This window comes from Barbus barbus (assembly GCF_936440315.1).
Source record: "Barbus barbus genome assembly, chromosome: 7".
In the NCBI taxonomy this organism is placed as follows: domain Eukaryota; kingdom Metazoa; phylum Chordata; class Actinopteri; order Cypriniformes; family Cyprinidae; genus Barbus; species Barbus barbus.
Genome location: NC_136735.1, coordinates 13,126,651 through 13,150,875, shown reverse-complemented (window position 1 = coordinate 13,150,875; position 24,225 = coordinate 13,126,651). Strand labels below are relative to the sequence as shown.

Here is a 24,225-nt window from a genome sequence, read left to right as displayed (position 1 = left end):
TGTGATCACGTGTTCACATGAGATCACATGGGTTTCACACATTTAGACCATGAAAATATTCCAAAACCACGTTTCATGTGTGTTTCATGTGTCTTTCACATATTTCACGTCACTTTAACGTGATTGCACATGTGAAGTTCATGTGCTTTTTCTGTATAGAATGACGGTGAGCGGGCCAACACAATGACCGACTTTTCCTTTTTGGTGAAATATTTCTTTGAGGCTAACAAGACAGGACATTTACATATTATCTCTCTCAATCACACACACTCACCATGTGAATTTCAAGGCGAGCATGCAAAGACACGATCACACACACACACACACACACACACACACACACACACACACACAACGCACATACTATAAAAAGAGAGCTCATAGAATCAGGAGAGAACAAATGATGTGTGCTATGGAAATAGATGAAAAAGATGGTTCCTTAAAGAAAAGATTTGAAAGTTAAGAACTGTAAAGAAATAAAAAATAACAATAAAAAAACTAAAAAGAATCACACAAAGGTTTGCTCTTGTAGTGCAGTGAATGATTGTAAATTCTGCATTTATTTCTGGTGTCTGGATAGTAGAACCATATTGGGTTTCAATAAAAACACTATCGGTCATGTAACGGAGGAACAGGTTAGCCAGACATGAGTGACTGCCTCTTAATCACCCCAGTGGTTTCCATGGCAATTGAGCTTTGTGAATTAATCTAAAGAAATATCATGGACTAAACTATGTTCCTTGGGTGAATCTTGCAGATGGTTGCTGAAAAGCAGCATAGAGCTGTCAACATAGGTTTTGGAGAACAACACTAAATGTTCCAGATGTTAGCAGGAGCTACTCAGTTTTGTGTGCAGCACTTGAATCCTAGGAGGAAAAATGTTTTATTTATATACTTCAAAAGACTAATGATGAAGGGAAAGGCTTAGAAACATGAGACTCATATGACTATGCTTACATCAGCACAGTCTAAAGCTTTTGTTTTAGGCTGCCAAAGAGCGAATGGTACGTACATACAAGCTGAAAGGTCTCAAAGTACATTCTGTCCCCTCTTTTTTATATAATTTCGTATGACAGTTTCATCTATTGATTTATTCGCTCTAAAACTGTACTATTTACACTTTCCTTCTCTAGCTCTCTCTCCCCTCTTAGGGTGCAGTTGGGTCAGTCTTGGGGTTGAGATAACATCATGGATTCCTGTGGGGAGCAGGAACGTAATGTGCACTGCATAGACTTCTTAGACTTATCAGGGAGGAGCTATCTTTGAGGAGCTTTCTTTCCTGTTTACTTCATCCATGTCGGAATGACAAACCATACTAAGAAATGTCACTATAAAAAAATCTATGTTTATCCGTTTCATACCCATCGCAAAACTATCTTGTTCTCTGTAGAACCATGAAGGAGATCTGCAAATATCTATTATAGAATAATCCATCACACTATCAGATTACAACACAGCCACTGCATGCAAAACAAGTATTGATATAACCAACTGTTACAACTGTAAACATCTCAATACTCAAAAACAATACCCAGTATGGATAATACCTGATATGACGACTGTTCTATACTGCTCTCCTCAAGTCTTGACATGGCTTGTTCTAGCACATGATCAATAGTCATTGTAGGTAAGCACTTTACAAATAATATGAACATGAAATACAGAGTTTTTCTTGTATACAGTACATACAAAGGGACAATGTTTCCAGTTGATTTTAGCCAACTAGGTGATTTTTAATGGATGTATGAAGTTAGCTGCATTTATTACATTAACTATGGATGACAACACGAAAGTGTCTAATCACTTTGTCTTTACATTGAACAATATATCTATTGCATAATCACTTGAAATTTAAATAAAAGTTTTTAAAAAAATATGAAACGTAAATAAAATAATAAAATGAAGCTTTTCGTCTTTACTTTGAACAATATATCAATTGTATAATCATTTGAAACAAAACAATAGATGTAAATATTAAGTGAAATAAAGTATATGAAAAAAATATTAAAAATGTAAATAAAATAAAACCATAAAATGAAGCCAACTGGTTAGACATTTTGGTAACACTTTGAATTAGGGAACAATATTCAACATTAGCCTACGTAGTTGCTTATTAGCATGCATATTAGTAGCATATTGGCTGTTTATTAGTTCTAATGTTATATGTTATACGTATAGTTCACCCAAATATTACAATTTTGACATCATTTACTTTGTCGTACCAAACCTCTATGAGTTTCTTCCTTATGTTGTACATAAAAAAATAAAAAATAAAGATATTTTGAAGAACCAAACAGTTGTTGGTCCCCATTGACTTCCATAGTAGGGAAAGAAATACTATGGGGGAAGTCAATGGGGACCATCAACTGTTTGATTACCAGCATTTCTCAAAATATCTTCTTTTATGTTCAACATAAGAAATTCATTGAGTTTTCTCAATTTATTTTCTTTTTTTGGTGAACTATTCCTTTAATGCCTTATTCTGCATTACCATATTCTAAATCCCTTATCCTACCCTACATCTAAACATTACTACAAACAACTACCTTACTATCAATAAGCAGTAATTAGGAGTTCATTGAGGGGAAAACTCTTATGCGTTCCTTAATATAAAGCGTTACCGATATTTTGCTTTATAATCAAGCCATGCATATCACCTTTAAATCTCTAATGAAAAATCGTTTGAATTGGAAAAGAATCATCATACTATACTGCAACAAGTATTTGACCTGTAAGTGATGCACAGACAGTGGAACAGTGCCGTCTGTTGGTGAGTAAGAGATCAACTTGTGACCCTATGTGGATGCCAAGAAAATGTTAAGATTTGTCTCTTTCATGATTTCAAAAACAGACAAGAAAGTTTAAACTAACATAATGAAAAGAACCCTATGCTTTGGGATTGCGCAGCTAATGCATTAAAGAAAATTACATTATATAAATTAATTATTAACATAATTTATCAGCCTCATTCAGCCTGACTGTACACTATTAAAACTCATGCTGCCATGATACCTCACACCTCTTCATCAGTCATGGCTGCTGCCACCTGTGTGAGACAGACGTGGCATGGTCTCTATGTCAACAGCCCTCAACTAGAATGCTCCCATATCAATAACACAGCCTGGAATCACCTTAGCAACTAGATTTATGCATGCAGTTTTTATAACCTCAATAAATCAGAGACTACATGGAGTATTTGTATTTTTAAATATTAATTTGTCACACTATTCAAATTAATTAGTGGAACAAATGCTTAAATGCTACAGCATCCAAAAAATACCACATTTCCTTATAAAGACATTCAAACATAAAATTGATGTTGATGTCCACATTATATAAGCAGTGCTAGAATGAAACAAGCAGAGAATGAACTGAAAAACAATTCCTTCAAGCAGTGAACACAGACCATTGATGTCTGACATGCCTTACTGTTTTTAGCAGGCCCTGAAGCTATTGTCACAGATGATGCATATAACAGTTACAATACTATTCTGGGAAATCCAATCAATGACTGTTTTGTTGCTTTGGGCCTGTGGACAACTTTGGGCCTGGTTGGGCCCATTGGCTCCTGTGGAGCAGGTTCTGGGGATTTACTTTATCTGAAAAAAAACTGTGTTTTTAGAGAGCTTAGTACATCACAAATAGCTGGACCCAATAGTCTGCTGAAGAATATTGTAATTTCATCCTCATGTCAATCCAAACCTGTATGACTTTAATATCACCTGTACAACACAAAGTATCATATGGCTTTTGAAAACTTGGAATACATTGTATGAGCAATACATTGTCATCCGCAATACAAAAAAGATGGTTCTTTAAAGGCTCTTTACACACAGTAACAGTTTTATTTACAACAATTACATCCCGAAGAACCCTTTTGAAATGGTTCTTTGTGTCAGAGTTTTGAAAATGCAAGCACGGCCATCTCTCTTCAGTTGAGGGTACTGCCCAAATTGTGAAGGGCTCATGCTATTTTGGCTTTAGAAACATAATTGCTTTTGCTTAAACAAATGAAAGAGACATAATGGTGGACCAAAAGGATTCTGCTTTAGAACCACTTTTCTTGAGAGTGTAGTTTTAGGGCAATTTAGTTTCATCATTTTTGGAGTTTAACAGCACCTGGCCCCTATACTGCTTTCGTTTTATGGAAGAGAGTGCATCAACTTTCTACTAAACTTCTCCTTTGGTGTTCCACAGAGGAAAGAACATCATATGGGTTTGGAGCAACGTGAATTGATGAATTTTCATATTTGGGTGAACCATTTCTAAAAATATCGTGATCAGATTCATTTCAGTGGTTTGACATCTCCTGCCCAAAACTTGAGCTGCTGGAGGCCCATCAAAGGCACTCAGATCAGAGCAGAAGCTCACAGCCATTTGTGCTGAAAGTTTTCCACTGGGAGACTGATTCGAACCCAGCTTTGTATCTCAATCTTCTCATCTCAGGGTCATTTTAACATATTCCCTCCAAGCGAGGAGCAGCAGCTGAAGCAGCAAATGGCACCGAGGTATTTTCAGCCTGGCTACGCATGTCACCTACCTGACAGAATTCTTTTTGACAGTAAAGTGTTTGTGCAGTGTTACCCGGCTCATTAACCAGTGTACTGCACTTGTTTCAAATTTAAAATCCTTACTTACTAATTCTTCCTAAACCTGAGGATCACTTACTGTTGTATTTCTGAATGCATTTCAATTTGTGGTCAACTCCTCTGGAATGAGGTAGCCTTACTGATTGTGATCCTGAACGAGTTGTTCACAGACTTGAAAACAGAACTTGGGGCCTTAAAAAATTCTTACCTTTTTCTCTGAATCTTTCGTTCTTTTGCAATCGTTCGATTGCTGCTGATGCTCTCGTAGGTTCTTCTCCCCAAACAGCTTCTTAGCCCACTCGTCCTTCTGCGCATGGAGCCGGTGAGGCTGCGAGGCGATGTCGCCTGCAGCACGGTACCGGTCGGCTGGAATCTTACTCATGGGTGGTGGCAGGGTGCTACAGTTAGCACTGGACCATCCGTCTGTGGACTCTGCATAAGACTCCTGATCACTGCTGTGCCCCTGACGCCAGTCTCTCAGGACGTGAACTGGCAGCCAACGCTGGCTTGATGCCCCCTTCACCTTCTTAGAATAGTGGGAGCGTGAAGGAAGACCTGACACATCCAGTCGTGAGGAGGAGTTTAGATGCCTGCCAGAAAGCAGAGGTGGGTCTCCGTGGAAATGTGGATGGGGCTGAGGGTGATCTACAAACTGGTCAGGGCGGTAGCCATTACGATGCGAGATTGGCGGAGGCGGTGGTGGTGGAAGACCTCCAAGGACACTTTGGCTACGAGGTCCTGGTGGGTTTTCCCATAGTCCTGTGGGAACATGGCGACTAGGGTTTGCGCCCAAGTCAACCAAGAGGACTCGGTTGTTTTTCTCCTCTGGCAAGAAGTTGCCGATGCCACTGTCACTGTTGCTGCTTGTGCTGTTGTTTTGTTGAGCATCTAGATCACCATCGAGGAAAGCTCGAGCTCGCATACCCTCAATAGATTCTCCCATATCACGGTAAAGCACTGACACGAACTGTAGAAGCGGCTGGGATGTTGGTGGGAACTCCAAGCAGCCACCGGTATCTGGGTCTGGAGTACAGTCAAAGCCGAAGCGTCGGGCTACACCTTGGTGGACCTTATGATGACAGAGTTCAGGGTCTACAATAAAGACGTGACAAGAAGTACGCAAGCCTTGCTCCTCCTCACCGTGCCGAATCATGGTGTGGTCATTTGTGGCTTGCATGGTGACAAGGCCAAAGAAGCGGCGGTCGTCTGGACACACGGCAGTGAATGCTAACTTCTCTGCAGGGTAAGTGGCTAGAACAACACCTCGATCGTTGCACAGCTGTACACAATCATGCATGATTTTGAGCAGGACCAATGAGTGTACTTTTTGTTCTGCGCGCAGACGTCGCATACAGCCACGAATCGCCTGCAGGCTGTCACTTTCCAAATTGGCACTAGTTGAAGCTAATTCAATAGATCCCAAGTATCCCACAACCATCCCAACGTTGAGTATACCCGCAGAGTCTGCATTTTGCAACAGGGCAAATTCATCTTGCTGTTCAAACATATCAATGAACACAGAGTCATCATTAAGCACCTTGGCCATCTCCTCTTCAGTGAGCAAGTTAGGATCGCTCCGTCGGGTGCCGGCGTTACCGTACGAGAAGTCTGGCTCTGAGAGAGCCCTGGTTTTAGAAGCAGAGGCACAAGCTACTGCCTTCTCCGAGCTGCTGGATGAGTGGCTGGAATTTTCAAAGATCATGTTAAAGATTCCACCAGACTGCATTTCTGCTACTACACGTTCTGCACGGTTTATACCAAGTGTCTTCAAGTCTATCTTTGGCCGCAGCCAGTGGCTCTTGTGGTCATGGAACCCCAATTCTTCATCGCTTGAACATGAATCTAGATGTGCATTGTTATGACTGCCTTCAGCGATGACCAAGTGTAGGACACCTGTACAGCGGCCAATCAGCTTGACAACATCCTCGTGAGATGCTTTGGACACATTGATGTCGTTCACGCTTAGTATCTGATCTCCAGTGCGAAGGCCCACGTAGTCAGCCGGACTACCCTTCAGGATGCAATTCAGCACGCACGGAGACTGACCAGATAGCGTGAAGCCATAGCCTGTTCTTCCCCTCGCAACCTCCACCCCTCTTATGCGCGCAGATGGATGGGCATTCACACGCCTCCTGCCTTGCTCTGATTGTCTGAACATCCTTCTTTCAGTCCCTGTTTTACTCTCTTCTGACTAGGGCTCACAAAAGGCGAGATGGCGAGTTTAGTGATATCATCCTTCCAGCTCCAGAGCCCAAGTCTAAGGCACTAACGTGGTGCATGACTGAATATTCATGCAATACCTTCACAAAGGAGAGAGGGAAAAAGTTCATTAATACATTGACAAATTAATCAACACATTAAGAGAAAATTATATGGAAATGGTGAGCGGGTAATTTCAGTTATTAAAATATGCATTTCAAGTTGATTAAATTATTAGGGATTCATTAAAACATTGAGAATTGCAGTAACTGTTACTGCTTAGTCATGATTATTGCTTCATTTTAGACTAGGCATTATTTACATCCAGATCTATTGAAAAATACCAACATTTTGATTTAGATTTTACGTTTTCCATCGTCAACATATTTATTTTTATTTATTTACTTGCTTATTTTAGTCTTGCTTCAAATCAGAAATGTCCAGGTGGTGGACTGATAAAACAAATAAATAAATATGGAATAAACATGACTACAAGGATTCAATTTATAAGAACTTGGAACATGTGTTTTCAAAATAACTTTTTGTCATGCCGTCATTTGGCACTGACCCACATAACGCGATGTTAAATATAATGTATGTTAAATATAACAATACATAAATTCCAATATGCTAACCAAATAAAAAAAATACACGCCTTACTGGACATTTATATGCAAGCGTATGCATTTTAAAGGCGGGGGACCGTGTTTTGAAAAAATAGCATTTCATAATAATAAACATGAAACTGATAAGATAGAACACTGACAGGATAGACAAATTCACAAATGTAATAGTGTTTGTCATCGATATCTTTTCCTTAGTTTCCTAAAAGACTATTAAAGTTACAGATGCGAAGACGACTCATCCACTCATGCTATCGGTCCCGCCTTCTTTTCCCCATTGTTGGAATGCCCACGCGTCAACATGTGTAACCATGACAATGGAACTGTCTGTAGACATTTCTCATCTCTCATTGGTTTCCATGGCTGTCAATCATCTCCACAACGACCCAAACCCAGTTTGACGGAGACTTGCCAACTGACCACAAAAGTTATGCTACAGGTGTCCTTCCATCTCAACACGAGCAAAAAACGACTAAAAGTAAAACACCACCGTACACATCTTAATACCTACTACTTAGCTGCCTCGGTGTTGGTTTTCGCGAGGAACAGCTGGCAGTGAGTAACATCTAACGGTATTGAATTATCGGCATCAGTAGCCAGATACTGACTAGAATAACATATATTTGAGACACAACTCGTAAAAAGCTATAAAACGACACCCTTATATGGATCCGCATGCAGTTAAATAATATATATATTGTACCTAAAAAGTTTTAATATCCCCAGAAAGTACAATAAATTCCCATGGCTACATTGCTAACATTAGCCGCACTTCCCAAAAACTTTCCTGTGAGGAAGAAATCAAGAAATCGTTGCATTACGGTACAGATAATACCGAGTTATAGATCATAATTATATATTAGGTAATTAAGTGCCCTTACTTGTGACGGATGTCTCCAAACCTGATGTGAAGTTTAATGACATGGTGACCTTAGTGCTGCATAAGGAGTAAACAAAAGGAGAGGGCAGCTGGTGTGGACAGCACAAGCAGGAGGAGGAGGAAACTACATCTCAGTTTTTCTTTTTTTTCTTTTCTTCTGTAAGGACAGCACCGGTAAAGGGGCTTTCCTTTACGTGACATTGGATTTAGGGCTATAAGTCAGTTTATCCTCAGTGTTATATAGATGTGGTGTTTAAGAGTTATTGGAATGGCATTAAGAAATATAGCAGCTACCCTTCCAAGTTCACACTAGAATCATTTAAAGTAATGTAAAAATTGTTCTTGTTCTTTAAATAGGTCTGTAGAAAGTGACAGATTTTTCCAGCCAAGGTGTTTCCATAACACATAAAAGATGGGATTATCAAGAGAGTTATGGTTTATTTGTAAGATTATTAGTAGCAAATAATTTGGTTAATAATTAACAGCTGCTGCTTTTGAACTGACATGCACATAAATGTGAAATTCAATTTCATGCACACACACAAGCCCTGGGCTTGGAATCCCCCATTTGTTCTGCACAGAAAGTTAATAACCTGCACTTTTTCAGAGGATTACCAGCACAAACTCAAAAACATCCAAATCCATTATTCGAGCACATCTTAAAACATCCTACCTTGGAGTAGAAAATGTTCAAAAGCATATAGCTAAATGTAAAAAAAAGTAAATTGTACTAATGATAAAAAAAATAAAAAAAACGTAATCACAATATTTCAGGGCTCTTAAATTACTTTTAAGGGCCATATTCTCTGAAGGACTGTTATTCGAAATCTAACGTGCAAATCAAATACCCAACTGTCACATTACAAACATTATAATGATAATAAAAAAGACGAGTGTTTCTCCTCTTTTGCCCCTTAAAACTCCCATTCTGTGTAAAATAAAGTTGAAAATAATTGACGGACTGGAGTCACTAGTTGACAAGCCCACATGTGTGATAAATGAAAAATGCAATTAAACAAACTGAACATTTTACATCTTTTATTCATTTCTATATTATAGGATTTTCATGACTTATGACGTTAAAACAATCCATTAATATAAATACATAAATTTTTGTCCTTTTTACCAGCTTAGTTTGCATAAATGAGCGAATCAAATAGCTAACATGAAGTAAAAAGGTTCCTTTTAATAAAAAGAAAAAAAAAGCTCCGGTGCTTGACCATCATGGCATCGTACTGTGATATTTATAGGACATGCTGCCGCTCCAGCTAAATATTAACTTCATGTTCTGCATCTCAGATAAAACAAGCTGAAGTAAACATTGATTTGAGATCTAACAGGATCACTATGGAGATCAATAGGGGGAGGTGTAAAGAATAATCTCAATTTGATAGAAAAGAACAATATAATTTAAGGGGAGTGGCTTAAAAATCATCTGAAATGCATTAACCAGTCATTAACCTCTCTTTCACAAATGAAGCTTCCAAGCATAAAATATAGAGGATAAAAGGTATTTACCATCTGATATTTATAAAATTGTGATAGGCGCAGTAGTAACATTAATTCTGCAGTATTTCACGTTTGGTCCAACCATATTGGTGGTCTTTATGAAAGGCATTCAAGTTATTTCAGCTGTGAGTGACCATTAACACTACTGTCTTATTTATCCCAACAAAACTAAGATTTAAAGATCTCCAAAGCCTCTAAAGATTTGTTTCAAAGGACACAGTATGTAGATTAGGTAAATCCATTATTTTGAATGGTTCTTTAATCTGTAGATTTGCAAGAAATCCTGCAATCTTGGGGCGATATTTACAATGAATTTAAGATTAATCTGACAATATATTTTAGAGAAGTAAAGGCTTTTCACTAAGCATTGAAAAGATCAAGTATTAATTGCTATGTATATGTTCTGGTTCACTAAAATTAAAACATTTAATTGAATCATAATAAACATACATACTAGACATGACCAGCTAATCGTCTCCATGGAAGGATGCCATGAATCATGTAATTTGCCAAATTTGTCTGACATTGTTTGGCAGTTACTCGTCTGTCATTGGTCAAATGTTGTCATCACATAAAATTTTAACACAATATTGAAAGCAGACTAAAGCATGCTTCAAGTGAATATACATCCCCATCTTCTCAAATAGACTTATATTTACAGTGAAGGTTTCTATGCCACCTGAGATGGATAAATTATAATTGTTGTTTTTTTTAGTCTCTAAAAAATGAAAGGTTGGGTTATTGCGCACATTTGGTTACAACAGCCTCTCTCTTTACACCATCTCATGTCCACCAACAGGTGTTGTCATGCACCATAGTTTATTCATTTAATCACAAATAGCATTTCTTTTACACAAATTGTACATTGATGTAAACACTCTATAGATTAAAATACATACTTCCAGTTATTACACTAGATCAATAATCATATCTTTCGTCCTGAGCTTTTAAAAGAAATTTAACAAAAAAACGAAACGTGTTTCAAGGGACACAGTATGTAGATTTGAGCTGCAAATTTCATATGCATAAACCATCATCTAAAAACTTCTCTAAGCTAACTGCTATGGCTATTTCAAATCCCGTCCATACAAAAGGACTTAAGAGATTCACATTTGTGATCTGGTTTTTCTCAGTCTTAAAAAAAAAGTATCAACTTAAAAACAACAAATATAGACAACCAAATTTTAAGAGGAAAAATAAACTTTGTTCCAGGCAATTTACCCCTCTTACTTAGTAAGTCAAACACATTTTACATTTAAATACACAAAAATCTTATCATACCAATAGTCGTATGTAACCTCTCCCACATTAGAGAGGATATACAAATTCAATTTACAATCTATTTTCACTTCAAGTGCTAGCAAACACAGAGCAAAGCAATGCGTTGCCCATGCAAAAGGAATGATTTTAAACTGAATAAGTGCTGAGTGTATGACAGCGAGTGTCTTTCGGAGAGTATGGACTGCTGGAGAGGAGGATAAAGACCGGCATTGTATAAAATTCCCAGATGTATTGATTTTAGCAAGTTGGACAAGAAGTACTTGGAGTAGCTGAACTCCAGGTCTGCGGACTAAAAGATCTGATCTTGGATCTGCTGAATTCCGGAAGTGCAAGAGATATTTTAATAGTGTTTGCATCATATTTAAGAACATTCACTACAATATGTTCTTTAGTCAGTTTGTTTTTAGCTGAAAATTCTCTATATTAGAATATGACGTTACTAATGATGGAAACGCATCGTCATTTTTGACCGATAACCTTTGCGACCAGCCTCACAGTTTTGCCACAGTAACATTCTTTGATACCAAATGAAGAGCATTTATACATACAAAATATAGAGAAGACAAGCTTGCATCCATATAGACTTTTAAGATGTTAAGTGACAAACCGTGAAACCAGTCAACTATTCTGATGGTAGTACTGCTTTTCTTTTTTTTTTAAATTACAGATTCTGGTGGATGTGCAGCCTTTCTTGGATTGGTCCCACTGTCCCTAATAACTATGAACTACTTGGGACAATGTCCTCTGGTGTTTAGTAACATTATAGTAACTGCCACATACATCCAATCAGAGATAATGGTTTCTTGTTGCCATGCATCCTGGTGTGTAACGTTCTGATAAGTGTGATGTCTTATGCTTGGGTACTGTTACCATCTTTTTGATGCCTGATTTGCAATGGCGGTTCTAATGATGCATTATTGTTTTCTGTATTATAGTGACGTGTCTTGGTGAATGCTCGATTTGCAATGGCGGTTCTAATGATGCATTATTGTTTTCTGTATTATAGTGACGTGTCTTGGTGAATGCTCTGCAAACAGCAAAGTAACTGGTAATACGGACTACCAGGTGAAGCCACCATCTCAAAGACAGACTGAAAGGCCCTGCGGTCTAACTCCTCGTCGATCTGGTGTCGGTAGAAATCCATAGCTACCAGACAAAAGAGGCTAACGTCCACTGTGTCGGACTTCCCCATGCGACTGATGACATGCGGCAGGCTAATGGGAAGTAAGGCGTTAAGGAAAACAAGGATGAAGAGAAAAAAGAAAATAAAGTATGGAATAGGAAGTGTACTCTTACCAATACAAGGGGTGCAGTAACTGCACCAACTGAAAATCATATGCGTTTAAGGATACAGGGCAGAGATCCACTGGCTGGTTGAGGCACTGACAAAGAAACAAGACAGGCTCCACATTGCCATGGCGACAGGCGTCCTCTGTGTGAAGTTCGACAGTGAGAGTAGCACCCAATCACGAACCATGGAGGACTGCCCAGTTGCATGAAGTGTCTGAAATACCTGTATCAAGAAATATATGCACTTATATGAATATATAGTGAAAGCCAGTGGGGTCCAAAACAACACTGAACTGTACTGATTTCATTATATGTACAAAGATCTTTCGATACATTTCTCAAAATGTCATCTTTTATGTTCCACAGAAGAAAGAACGTCATACAGGTTTGGAGCAAAATGAGGGTTAGGGTTAGTAAATTATGACTTAATTCTAAGAATAAAGATGCGAACACATTTACTGATGTTCTGTGAATTTTCACAGGTGAAATTAGTCATTTCTTTTAGAATCCACACAATTGGGAATTTCACATGAGAGCGAAAAATGTACCCCTTGCAGATTTTGCAACAGGTTTTCACAAGCTTCTTTGTCTGTGAAATTTCAGCAAAATTTTGCTAACTGTACTTAAGCATTTAAGATAGAGTACTATAGGGTTAGTTCACCCAAAAATTTTAATTCTTTCATTAATTACTCAGCCTCATGTCGTTCCAAACCTGTAAGAAATTAGTTCATCTTCGGAACACAAATTAAGATATTTTTGATGGAATCTGAGAGCTCTCTGACCCTCCCATAGACAGCAAGGTAACTGACACGTTCAAGGCTCAGAAAGATAGTAAGGACATCGTTAAAATAGTCCATGTATCAGTGGTTCAAACGTTATTTTATGAAGCTACGTGAATAACTTTTGTGTGCAAAGAAAACAAAAATAACGGCTTCAATCAACAATTTCTTCTCTTTCGTGTCTTCAATGCGCATTCTCTAGAGTATCACAATGCATACGTGTGATGCTGCTGACTAGGGCTGCAAATCGGTTTATTGCATTCAAAATAAATGTTTGTTTACATACTACATGTGACCCTGGACCACAAAACCAGTCATAAGGGTCAATTTTTCTAAATTGAGATTTATACATCATATGAAAGCTGAATAAATAAGCTTTCCATTGATGTATGGTTTGTTATGATAGGACATTATTTGTTACTTAATGTCCTAAATAATTATTTTTGGGATAGAAGAAAAATCAATAATTTTGACCCATACAATGTATTTTTGGCTATTGCTATAAATATACCCCAGCGAATTAAGACTGGTTTTGTGGTTCAGGGTCACGTGTGTGTGTACTGTGTATATTTATTATGTATATATAAATACACACATATGTATACATTTAAAAAAAAAAAAAAACAATATTTACTTGCATATAATTTATATTTTATATATAAATCTAACATTTCCTGAATATATACATGTATGTGTTTGTATTTATACAGTGCCCTCCATAAGTATTGGAACATTAAAGAAAATTGCTCTGTTGGCTGTGGAGTCAAGACATTTGCAAATATGATTAAAAGATGAATATGAGACAAAACTACAGAATGTCACATTTTATTATTAGCCGTTTCAACACATACATGTTTTACCAAATAAAAAGAACAGCACTTTTAGAGTTCATCCCACTCATTGATGTGAGCATAAGTATTGGGACAGTTGAACATAAGGCAGATATAAAAGATTTAAAGCTATTATTTAGTTGCAGATCCCTTGCACACAATCACAGCAGTGAGTCTGTGACCCATAGACATCACCAGACTCTTGGTCTCATCCTTTGAAATACTTTTCCCAGCCTTTAATGCAGCCAATTCCAATTGTTGCTTGTTTTGGGAAGTTTCTGCCTTTACTCTCCTCTCCAGCTGGTGAAATTCATGTTCAATCGGATTTAAATCTGGAGATTGACTTGGGCAAACGAAGACTTTCCATTTCTTTGTCCTTATAAATTCCTTGACTGAACTGGCAGGGTGTTTTAGGTCATTGTCCTGATGCAATATGAAGCACTTCCCAATGAATCTGGAGGCATTTTCTTGAATATTGGTAGGCAAGATGGTTTTGTACCCTTCCAAATTCATTCTGCTATTGTCATCATACATTAAGTCATCAGTAAAGTTGAGAGGGCCTGTTCCAGAGACAGCCATGCATGCCCATGCCATGACACCACCTCCACCATGCTTTACAGATGAGGCTGTATGCTTGGGATCGTTTGCAGTTCCCTTTTTTCTCCACATTTTTGCTTTCCCATCACTTAGATAAAGGTTCATCTTTGTCTCATCGGTCCATAAACACAGTTCCAAAACTCTTCTGGCTCACCTTTGTGCTTTTTTGCAAACTCTTATCTTGCCTTTCTATTGTTGGTGCTGGTCAGAGGTTTGCATCTTGCTGTGTAACATCTGTAATTCTGTGTCAAAGTCTCCTGAGGACAGTAGATTGTCAGAGCATCAGCCCAGCTTTCTGGAAGTTGTTGGTGATTTTACAGACACGTCTTTTAGGGTTCATTTTCACAGCTTTTATGATCTGTCTGTCATCAACTACTGTTGTTTTCTCAGCTGATCAGGTAGTTGTTGGTTGCTGGTGGTTTCCAAACTCTTGATTTCTCCATGCCCTTTGTTTTTGCTATAGCTCTAATTGACTTCCTCTTTTCTTTTAGCATCCAAATTGCTTGCTTTTCTCTCAAAGTCAGCTCCCTCATTTTCATCCTGGTTTGTGTGTGTCATCATCAAATGCAAGATTCAGAATACAGAAGTAATGGATATAACTGATACGACACATTCCCTGCTTTTAATATCTGAAGAATTAATGCATCAGGACACAGTTGATCACTTAGAAAGACCTGTGAGGCAACTGTTCCAATACTTATGCTCACATCAGATAGAGGGATGAAACTCTAAAAGTGCTGAACTTCTTAGCTGGTAAAACATCTATGTGTTGAATCACCCAATAATAAAATGTGACATTCTGTAGTTTTGTCTCATATTCATCTTTTAATCATATTTGTAAATGTCTTGACTCCACAGCCAACAAAGCAATTTTGTCTTTACTGTTCCAATACTTTTGGCGGGCACTGTATGTACATAATAAATATACAAAGTACACACAGATATAGCAGGTCAACAAACTTTTGTTTTGAATATAGGGCATTTTGAAGCCCTACTTCTGACGCAGGAGCCTTGTTTACAAGCGAAAGGAAGACGTATGCTGTACATAAAGTCTTTGTAAACATGTCTGAAGATTTGACAGAGAGGATGTCTTGCAATTTTTTGCCCAGCATTACTTATTAAAACCAGAATATACAGATGAACTAAGAGAGACTGATGTTCTACGTCAGAACACCGGCTCCTGCGTCAGCAGCACCAACACGCATGTGTCGTGGTACTCTTGTGAACACGCATTAAATTCTGACAAGGAAGAGAAGAAATTGTTGAATAAAGTTGATTTTATTTTCTTTTTGCAAAAGAAGTATTCACGTAGCTTCATAAGATTACGTTTGAACCACTGACGTCACATGGACTATTTTAACGATGTCCTTACTACCTTTCTGGACCTTGAACGTGTCAGTTGCGTTGCTGTCTATGCAGGGTCAGAAAGCTCTCAGATTTCATCAAAAACATCTTAATTTGTGTTCTGAATATGAACGAAGGCCTTATGGGTTTGGAACGACATGAGGATGAGTAATTTATTTATTGTTGGGTAAACTATCCCTTTATGTAAAAATTCTGCACCCAAAAAGTGCCACTTGCCTTGTATACCACTGTAGCCATGAATTGTGGGTAAGGCTGCTGATTGGACAAGAACTCCCCAATGACTTTGTTCATGACATCCTGCAGTGGGAAAAAGTCATCCAAGAACTGAGGAAGGATCCGGGCTACCACACGCGCCTCACTTGGAAAGCCTTTACGAATCCTGCGGCAAGCATTTTCCACAGATGAATTAGTGGAATACAAAAAATGGTTTTAGCTTGGGTAAGTTTCTTCAAAAAGAGACATACATACCTGTCAAACAGGACGGATACGCGCTCCATTGCGACAATGACCGATTCGCTGTCAGGGGCTGTGGAGTCTGCATCAGCAGGGCACCCAGGACTTCCCTTCTCCTTCCCTGTTGGGTAAAATTATGGCCACCAGTAAGAGGAACAGCTCCATAATGGATCAACTCAGATAAAACTAGATTTCTATACAAAATCTCAGAGTTCAAACATTAATTTTAATGTTATTCTTCTTATCTAGTATTTTCACTTCGGGTTCACAGGAACAAAATTAAGCAACCTGTCGCATTAGACACCTTTTTGCTGAATTCATACTGGGCTACTGTGTGCTCTGTTAGTAGGGTGAGCATTTACGGTGAGTCTGTTCTTATGGCTGTTGGTGTTAGTAGGGTGGGTAAGTATTAAAGATGTAGCTTAAATGTGTCCTGCCTTCCTCTCCAGCCACACCTGTGTACATGCAGGTGAGCATGAGACCCAGGGCAGCCATGGCACGGTGTGGACTGGGCATGTTCACACGTTCAACGCTCAGCTTGACTAGCGTCTCTGCATCCATGCGTGACAACTGCTCAGACAGAAGCAACCGCTCCAGACCTCGCAGAATGCAGTGGTAGATGATGGACGGTGTGGCCTCCTCACTAGCAGACAGCATCATACAGCATATCTGGAAATGTAGAAAAGGTACAAGAGCAGAGAGAGAAGGATCAGTGAGTGACATCAGTGTCCATGAATAGGAAAAATCTTTTAAAAATGTAGCACAAGTTCTCTCTCTTTATATTCTCTTTAACAACATTTCCAAATAGAGTTTAAACTTAAAGGGATAGCTCACCCAAAAATTAAACCAAACAGTTGCTGGTAGCCACTGACTTCCTCATCAAAGTCAATGGCTACCAGCTACCATACAGTTCGGTTACCAACATTCCTCAAAGTAACTTTTTTGTGTTCAGCAGAAGAAAGAAACTCACACTGGGTTGGAACAATTTTTGAGGATGAGCAAATGATGACAATTTTCATTTTTGGGTGAACTATCCCTTTAATTAAACCATCAACATTGTATGTTGTAACCATCAAGTATTATCTAAAAATATGTTTTACTTAAACCTACATGCGAGCACCGATTAATTAAAATAATACTAATAATATATATATTTTTTTTTTACAAATATCAGAATTTTATTAATTTAGAAATATAATTTAGTTTTTGGAAAGTCATGCCACGTGACATTTTACAACCTGAATATACCTTGCCCTGTTGCAGAAAGGTCAAATTATAAGATAATATCTTGTTTTGTTGCTTCTGCATGTTTGTTCTGCCAGATGACTTAATTATTTTTTTCTCTAAATAATGTTATGGCAAACTACTTGCCAAACTACAATAATTTTCTTAATGAATATATTTATAGATATGGGAAAAAAACAGCATCATGTCATTGACCCAGAAACCGACCAGCTGAGGTCTAGAATCAGACAGATCAGGTAACTCTTTCCCTGCCATTGACGGAATTTTCCGGCTTTCTATGACAAAAACGCAATTTTCTTTTTTTTGTTCAAAATGTTGCATTTTTTTTTAGTGAAACTCATGTTCAAATGTTGATAAAAACAATGGATGAAGCTAGAGGTGGCTGGCAACTCTTTTTAAAAAAGGAAATGCTGGCAGGGAAAGAGTTACTACAGTATATCAACACTTTTTTCCAAAGTGTTGTCTCTACCCACTTGAATAATCCCGGCATTGAACTCGGACCCTACATCCAGGGGGTAGTTCTCCATCATGTAGAAGGCCACCGCACACATCACCAACACATGCTGCTGGTTGTGTAGATTCACACATCTGAGAGACACACACCAACAGTGTTAGTCATAAACACACTCATCTATTTTCAGTGAGGCTATCTGATGCTAATTCTATCCCTGGTCTTTAATGAGGGATTTCAGATCTCAGTAAGTCACCATACATTACAGCTAATGAGGAGCTGATGACCATGCAGTGTGCAGGCATGTGTTGTGATTGCCAGTGTGAGCCTATTATTGAATCTCCCAGCATGCCATAGAGACTTTGCCATTAGCTTTGACTGCATGGGGCATAACCTCTTAAGAGAGGCTAACAGTATGAAGTCTTTCATCCAATGCAGGATGCAAGCCGTTAACCTCTCATCCCATATTCTCTTAAATAAAACAGCAAATATTAAGAGTTAGTGGAACACTAATGATTGGTGTGGAGTAGGGGTTAAAGCTCAAGGCTGGTAATAGGAAGATTGTGAATTCAATCCCAGCAAAAACGGAGCATAAAGCGTGTGTATGTATTCAGGTTGTAGTGTTACTCACTGTGCTATAGCTCTAAGGTTAGAGAGCAGGTATTCACTGACGGCAGGTATAAGCTGGCGTGCTGTATCATCCAGTAGGTCGCACTCCAGCACGTACAGAACGCCGTGAAGAGCACCAATCCGACTGGGCAGATGAGTGCTGCGCAAGGTGCTCTCCAACAGACGGCACACAGGCTCTGCGATGGCTTTATCCTGACACAAATACAATAGTCCAGACTGTTTAATAGCTGTAACTGCATTTATTTATATAGCTGCTGCATCAGTGCATATACATGCTCACCATGCCAAGCACTGCAGCTGCTTTGCAGATAGCTGGCATGAGGTACTGGTTGAGAATCTCATCTTCTGGTGGATGGACCTTCTGTAGCTCAGTCAGAGTGGAGAACATCATATCAAACTGATTCCTCTCGGTAAAGAGATCAGACACTGCCAGCAGCTTGAAGACACAGAGAGACAAAGAAAGGATATGTGTTAACTGCATAGGAAAAGCAGAGGTAAGTGTATAGAAGAAAATTTGAATGTGTACGCTCTAAAAACACAATGTTCAAACTATCAAATGTTTATTTACTGTGTGCTGGGCAACAAATGTTGAAACAGTATGACTAATATAGTCTGATTCATTAACAAATTACTCCTGTGACCCAGTTCTTGTAAAGAATCACAAAACAACTCACAAACTCAGGAGTTATTAGTCTGAATTAGTCTTAATAAAATAAATGATGTACTTTAAATTCAGCGGTTACTGAATTTACATCTGATTAATTTCAGTTATGTCTGACTTGAAATGAGGCAAGAAGTGTTTTGTAAACTTTAGCTTTGTGAAATGTAAGAAATTATTACTGACTGGTTAGTTCATGACATGCAGCAAAATATTTCAATTAAACAATTTCTGTAAATTCTAGCTTAATTTAAATGATCATGAATTCAGTGTTTAAAACATTAGACAGTATGCAAGTTTCACCGCTAGACGTCACTTCAAAATGTTATCAAAATAGCACTTTTTGTGTCAATTTCAAATTTCCCATTTCATTGATTTTAAATGTTCATTTTGTGTAAATTTTGTAAAAAAAACAGTAAGTGGCACTACATCTAGATTTCTTTTAACAAGTGTTAATTTTGGTTGGCGCCAATAGCTTCTGTTGAACGTTGGGAGTCCAGAGTTCCAGTCCCGGCTCACAGACCTTTCCCGATCCTGTTTCCCCCCTCTCTCTCTCCCACTTCGCTTCCTGTCCACTTAATTTTCTATTCCAATAAAAGGCAAAAATGCCAAAAAATTTATCTAACAAAAGTGCTGATTTTGCAGTAAATTGTTAGGTATTTTGCAACAATAACTGTTCTATCCTGATCATGGCGGTTTCATTGTGGCCAAAAAACCCCCCATTTTACATTGTTGGTGAACAAATGGAAAAATATCAATATACAGTCATGGCCAAAAATATTGGCACCCTTGGTATATATGATCAAAGGCTGTGAGAAAATTAATCTGCATTGTTAATCCTTTTGATCTTTTATTTTAATAATTCACAAAAATCTAACCTTTCATTGGATAATAATTTAAAATGGGGGGAAATATCATTATGAAATCAATGTTTTTCTCTAATACACATTGGCCACAATTAACGGCCCATTTTAATTAATTTTTATTGAATACTTTTTGAAACCTCCATTTGCCAGTTTAACAGCTCTGAATTTTCTCCTATAATGCCTGATGAGGTTAGAGAACACCTGACAAGAGATCAGAGACCATTCCTTCATCCAGAATCTCTCCAGATCCTTCAGATTCCCAGCTTCATGACGGTGCTTCTTCTCTTCAGTTCACCTCACTCATTTTCTAATTTCTACAGAGTTCAGGTCAGAGGACTGGAATGGCCATAGCAGAAGCTTGGTTTTGTGCTCATTGACCCGTTTTTGAGGTTTGTGTTTGGATTATTGTATGGTTGGAAGATCCAAACATGGCCCATTATAAGATTTCTAACAGAGGCAGTCACTTATAAAAAATTTTATCTGTTGGTATTTGATAGAATCCATGATGCCATGTGTCTAAACAAGATGTCCAGGACCTCCAGCAGAAATATAGGACCACAACATCAAAAATACAGCAGGGCTTTGGGCTTTGTTTTCCCTCCTATTTATAAATGTGAAACAGGATCCATGGCTGGATAATTTCATGTTCATAATCACCCTGGAGTACTCAAAATTGTGAATATGAACAGGAATATACTTCAGAAATATTTTACTCAAGAATTTCTAGGGGTGCCAATAATTGTGTCCAACATGTATTTGAGAAAAACATTGATTTCATAATGATATTTCCCCCCATTTTAAATTCTTATTATCCAATTAAAGGTTAGATTTTTGTGAATTTTTCAAATAAAAGATCAAAAGGATCAACAATGCAGATTAATTTTCACAGCCGCCTTTGATCATATTTATTGAGATGTTATATAATATATATATTATATAATATTACATAATATTGAGATGTACATTTTTATCACCCAGCCTTACTATACAGTTTAAAGGCTGATGAATGGACTCACCGATCTGACCACTTCACTGAGGAGCACAACAGGAGTCTTCCTGCTACTGGGGCTGCCAGGGAGGATCCACTGACTATAGAGCTCCAGAAGGAACTGAGAGCAGGAATGGATATCAACCCCAGCACGGTGCTTCCTAGACAGGACAAGAAGAAAGGCAATGCAGAGTGTGAAGTCTGAAAGGGTTGCTGATTTTAAGGAGCTGTTCTGCTAGTAATTTGCAAGTCTGACCTGGAGTTGATTGGCGATAATGGTGGTGAGGAAGGCACTGGAGCATCTGCTTCATCTTCCTCATCCTCACCCCATTCTTCCTCCCTCAGAGGGGTAATGTTATTTCCCAACCAAACTGAGTGAATTGACACCTACAAAGTGTACAGGATTGATATTGTAAGTAACGATGTGCCTGAAGGTGAATACCAATCAATAATCCATTGAATAATAGAAAACATATTTGGCATACACTCATGTTTGCTGGATAACAGGTAAGCTAAAAAATAGCACAACCATCAATCGACATATACATCTAAATAAAATGAGCATGAATCAAATGTGTTAATAAAATGAAGGTTTGTAGAGTAGTCCATTTACTAACTTGACCCAGTTTGTAGTCCATGTTGCCAATCTCCCTCTCCGTGTTGATCTGCAGCAGGAGTTTCTCATGGCTGATGAGGGTGCCTGAGCATTACAGATACACACACAAACACACGTAAAGGTCACGAATGTGACAAGAGACACACTGCACATATAAAGCAAGAGGATCTTTCAGCTGACCACTGACCTGCCGTTGAGGATGATAAGGATGGCACAGGGTCCCAGGCCTGATAGGGGAAGTGTGTGGCGATGTTATCTCTCTTTGACACCATAGCCTGAATCTCACGCTCAACCATGCCTCTAATCACACTCAGCTTACGGCCAAACCTAGAAAACACACGTAAAACGTATGTTCTGCATCTAAACCAAGAGGCCCAACACATGAATGAAATAAATGTATACAAACCTTGTATCCAGAGCTTTGAGGATTTTGTTGCGGGGTTGCTGTTCAGGGCAGCTGACGGCTGGATTTCCTGCTGTCGGCAGAGTCATGGCACTCAGCACCAGAGAGGTGATGGCCTGAACCGCCAGTACATTTATCTGAGTCCTTTCCATATCCTCCTGTGACACAAACAGACACTTCTTATCTATCACTCACAGTATCCAAAGCCTGGAAGAGTGTTTTGGCAGAAGTTAAATGATGTACCTCTTGCTGGGTTTCCTCTTCTTGGTCCATCGTGATTGGCTGAGTGACCAGCACTCCCAACAAAGTGGCCCACGTCTCCTCAAACTGTGTCCGACTGCTCCAGCCTGCAAGACCACATGGATGAATCAAACTGCTTAATAATCATGTATTATAAAAAGGACTACACATGTTTGCCTGACGTCAACACAGTAACATATTGTATGAAGCTATAGAAGTTTGACTAAATTCATTGTCTACTAATTAATCCAGCGCTCTCTCCACCCTCAATACCACGACTGAGGTGCCCTTGAGCAAGGCACCGAACCCCCAATTGCTCCCCGGGCGCCGCAGCATGGCTGCCCACTGCTCCGGGTGTGTGTTCACGGTTTGTGTGTGTGTGTGTGTTCACTACTCACTGCTGTGTGTGTGCACTTGGATGGGTTAAACGCAGAGCACCAATTTCGAGTATGGGTCACCATACTTGACAATACGTCACGACTTTACTTTACTTTACTTTACTTAATTTAAACATTTCACAATCCAAATGATGCTAAAAATGTTATGCTTCTCACTTGTGAATGAATGCATGTGTAAAAATGTATGCAAAAATACACTAAATGGTATTTTATATAGCACATTGTTTTTTAACAATCAGACGTGTTTCTTGTATAGTGAACTTTCTTTCTTGTATAGTTTCTTGTATAGTGTTTATGTATTTTTTTTATATTTGAAAGATGAAAGGGATGCTCACAAAGACTACATTTCATTGATCAAAAATCCATTGAATCCAAATCCAGAGTAATGTCTTGAAATTTTATTACAATTTAACACTAGAAGTCCCAGAGAGCAGCCATTTGGCTTTTCTACCTATAAAACCCGCAGGACAGCCGATGGGCTGGAAGGCTTTAGGCTAATATCCTTAATTGGCTGTGAACAGTTGCTTTTGTTATGTAAACAATGTGGGGCCATGCTGAGCCACTTCAAGGAAACTAGTGTTTCACTTTGCCATCTTAGGGAGAAATCAACACACATGTTTTTTTTTTCCTTTGTTGCTGAGATTTATTGATAAAAACAGTACAAAATAAAATAAAAAAGAAACCAACCATTTGTACACATTTACAAATGATATTAAAAAGTGAGTGAGTACACGCCGCACTTTGTGGTGTTGTAAAGGGTGACAGTGTTTGGCTTCCTTTTGGTGGTATTATCAGTCTGAATCACGCTGTGCATGCTGCTAAGAATGTAGACGGTCTTCTTCCGTTTGGGCGCATACGCCGTCAGCGTAGCAGCAGTGGTTGAAAACACCTAATAAATAAGATAAATTGTTATTTTCATAGCACTTTTACACACAATGACACACTTGACGGTGTTGATTCTAAAAATTAGAAACACATAAACATAGAACCACAAAAGACCTGCAACATACCTGAGTGGTGAATTCATTGCGATCTGTGTGTCTAGCGGATTGAGGGATTTCCCGGCGAATCTTGTTGACTGTGCCGAGGATGGTGGTTTTCCGGCTAAGGAGTTTATGCGCAAGTGACAGCGATGTGAGACATGGTCAATCAAGTTCTCTGCTTTTAGCAGCCCTCCCTGCCCCCTTATCTTGAATTGTGTAATATAACACACACACGCGTATATGTAGCTATATATGTACGTGTATGTGCATATATTCCCATTCATATTTATATTTTTTAGCACACCAGGGTGACTAAGAGTATGATATTGTCCAGCCATGACTTCCTGTTCCA

At 38.5% G+C, this 24,225-nt stretch overlaps 2 protein-coding genes across 5 annotated transcripts in view; both read right to left on the bottom strand.

The window, feature by feature from the left end:
* The window catches only part of LOC306873307 (regulator of G-protein signaling 12-like), a 51,536-nt gene extending 43,112 nt beyond the window's left edge, over positions 1–8,424 (bottom strand). Inside the window, exons 1-2 of one of the 2 annotated variants that reach the window (XM_079422503.1) lie at positions 8,293–8,424; positions 4,798–6,889 (exon numbers count right to left, since the gene is read on the bottom strand). In XM_079422503.1, coding sequence (XP_079278629.1) covers positions 4,798–6,747 — 1,950 coding nt within the window. In that variant the 5' untranslated portion in view covers positions 6,748–6,889; positions 8,293–8,424. The remainder of the gene's footprint in view (positions 1–4,797; positions 6,890–8,292) is intronic. The other variant, XM_079422504.1, reaches the window with a different exon arrangement.
* A 2,160-nt stretch (positions 8,425–10,584) lies between these two features.
* The window catches only part of LOC306873305 (huntingtin-like), a 55,622-nt gene continuing 41,981 nt past the window's right edge, over positions 10,585–24,225 (bottom strand). For 2 of the 3 annotated variants that reach the window (XM_079422499.1, XM_079422501.1), the window contains 14 exons: positions 22,496–22,599; positions 22,256–22,410; positions 22,037–22,176; positions 21,851–21,933; positions 21,490–21,620; positions 21,262–21,394; positions 19,002–19,157; positions 18,723–18,913; positions 18,114–18,228; positions 16,833–17,064; positions 16,411–16,516; positions 16,159–16,321; positions 12,434–12,594; positions 10,585–12,295 (listed from right to left, as the gene is read on the bottom strand). In XM_079422499.1, the coding sequence (XP_079278625.1) occupies positions 12,082–12,295; positions 12,434–12,594; positions 16,159–16,321; positions 16,411–16,516; positions 16,833–17,064; positions 18,114–18,228; positions 18,723–18,913; positions 19,002–19,157; positions 21,262–21,394; positions 21,490–21,620; positions 21,851–21,933; positions 22,037–22,176; positions 22,256–22,410; positions 22,496–22,599 (2,084 nt within the window). In that variant the 3' untranslated portion in view covers positions 10,585–12,081. The remainder of the gene's footprint in view (positions 12,296–12,433; positions 12,595–16,158; positions 16,322–16,410; positions 16,517–16,832; positions 17,065–18,113; positions 18,229–18,722; positions 18,914–19,001; positions 19,158–21,261; positions 21,395–21,489; positions 21,621–21,850; positions 21,934–22,036; positions 22,177–22,255; positions 22,411–22,495; positions 22,600–24,225) is intronic. The other variant, XM_079422500.1, reaches the window with a different exon arrangement.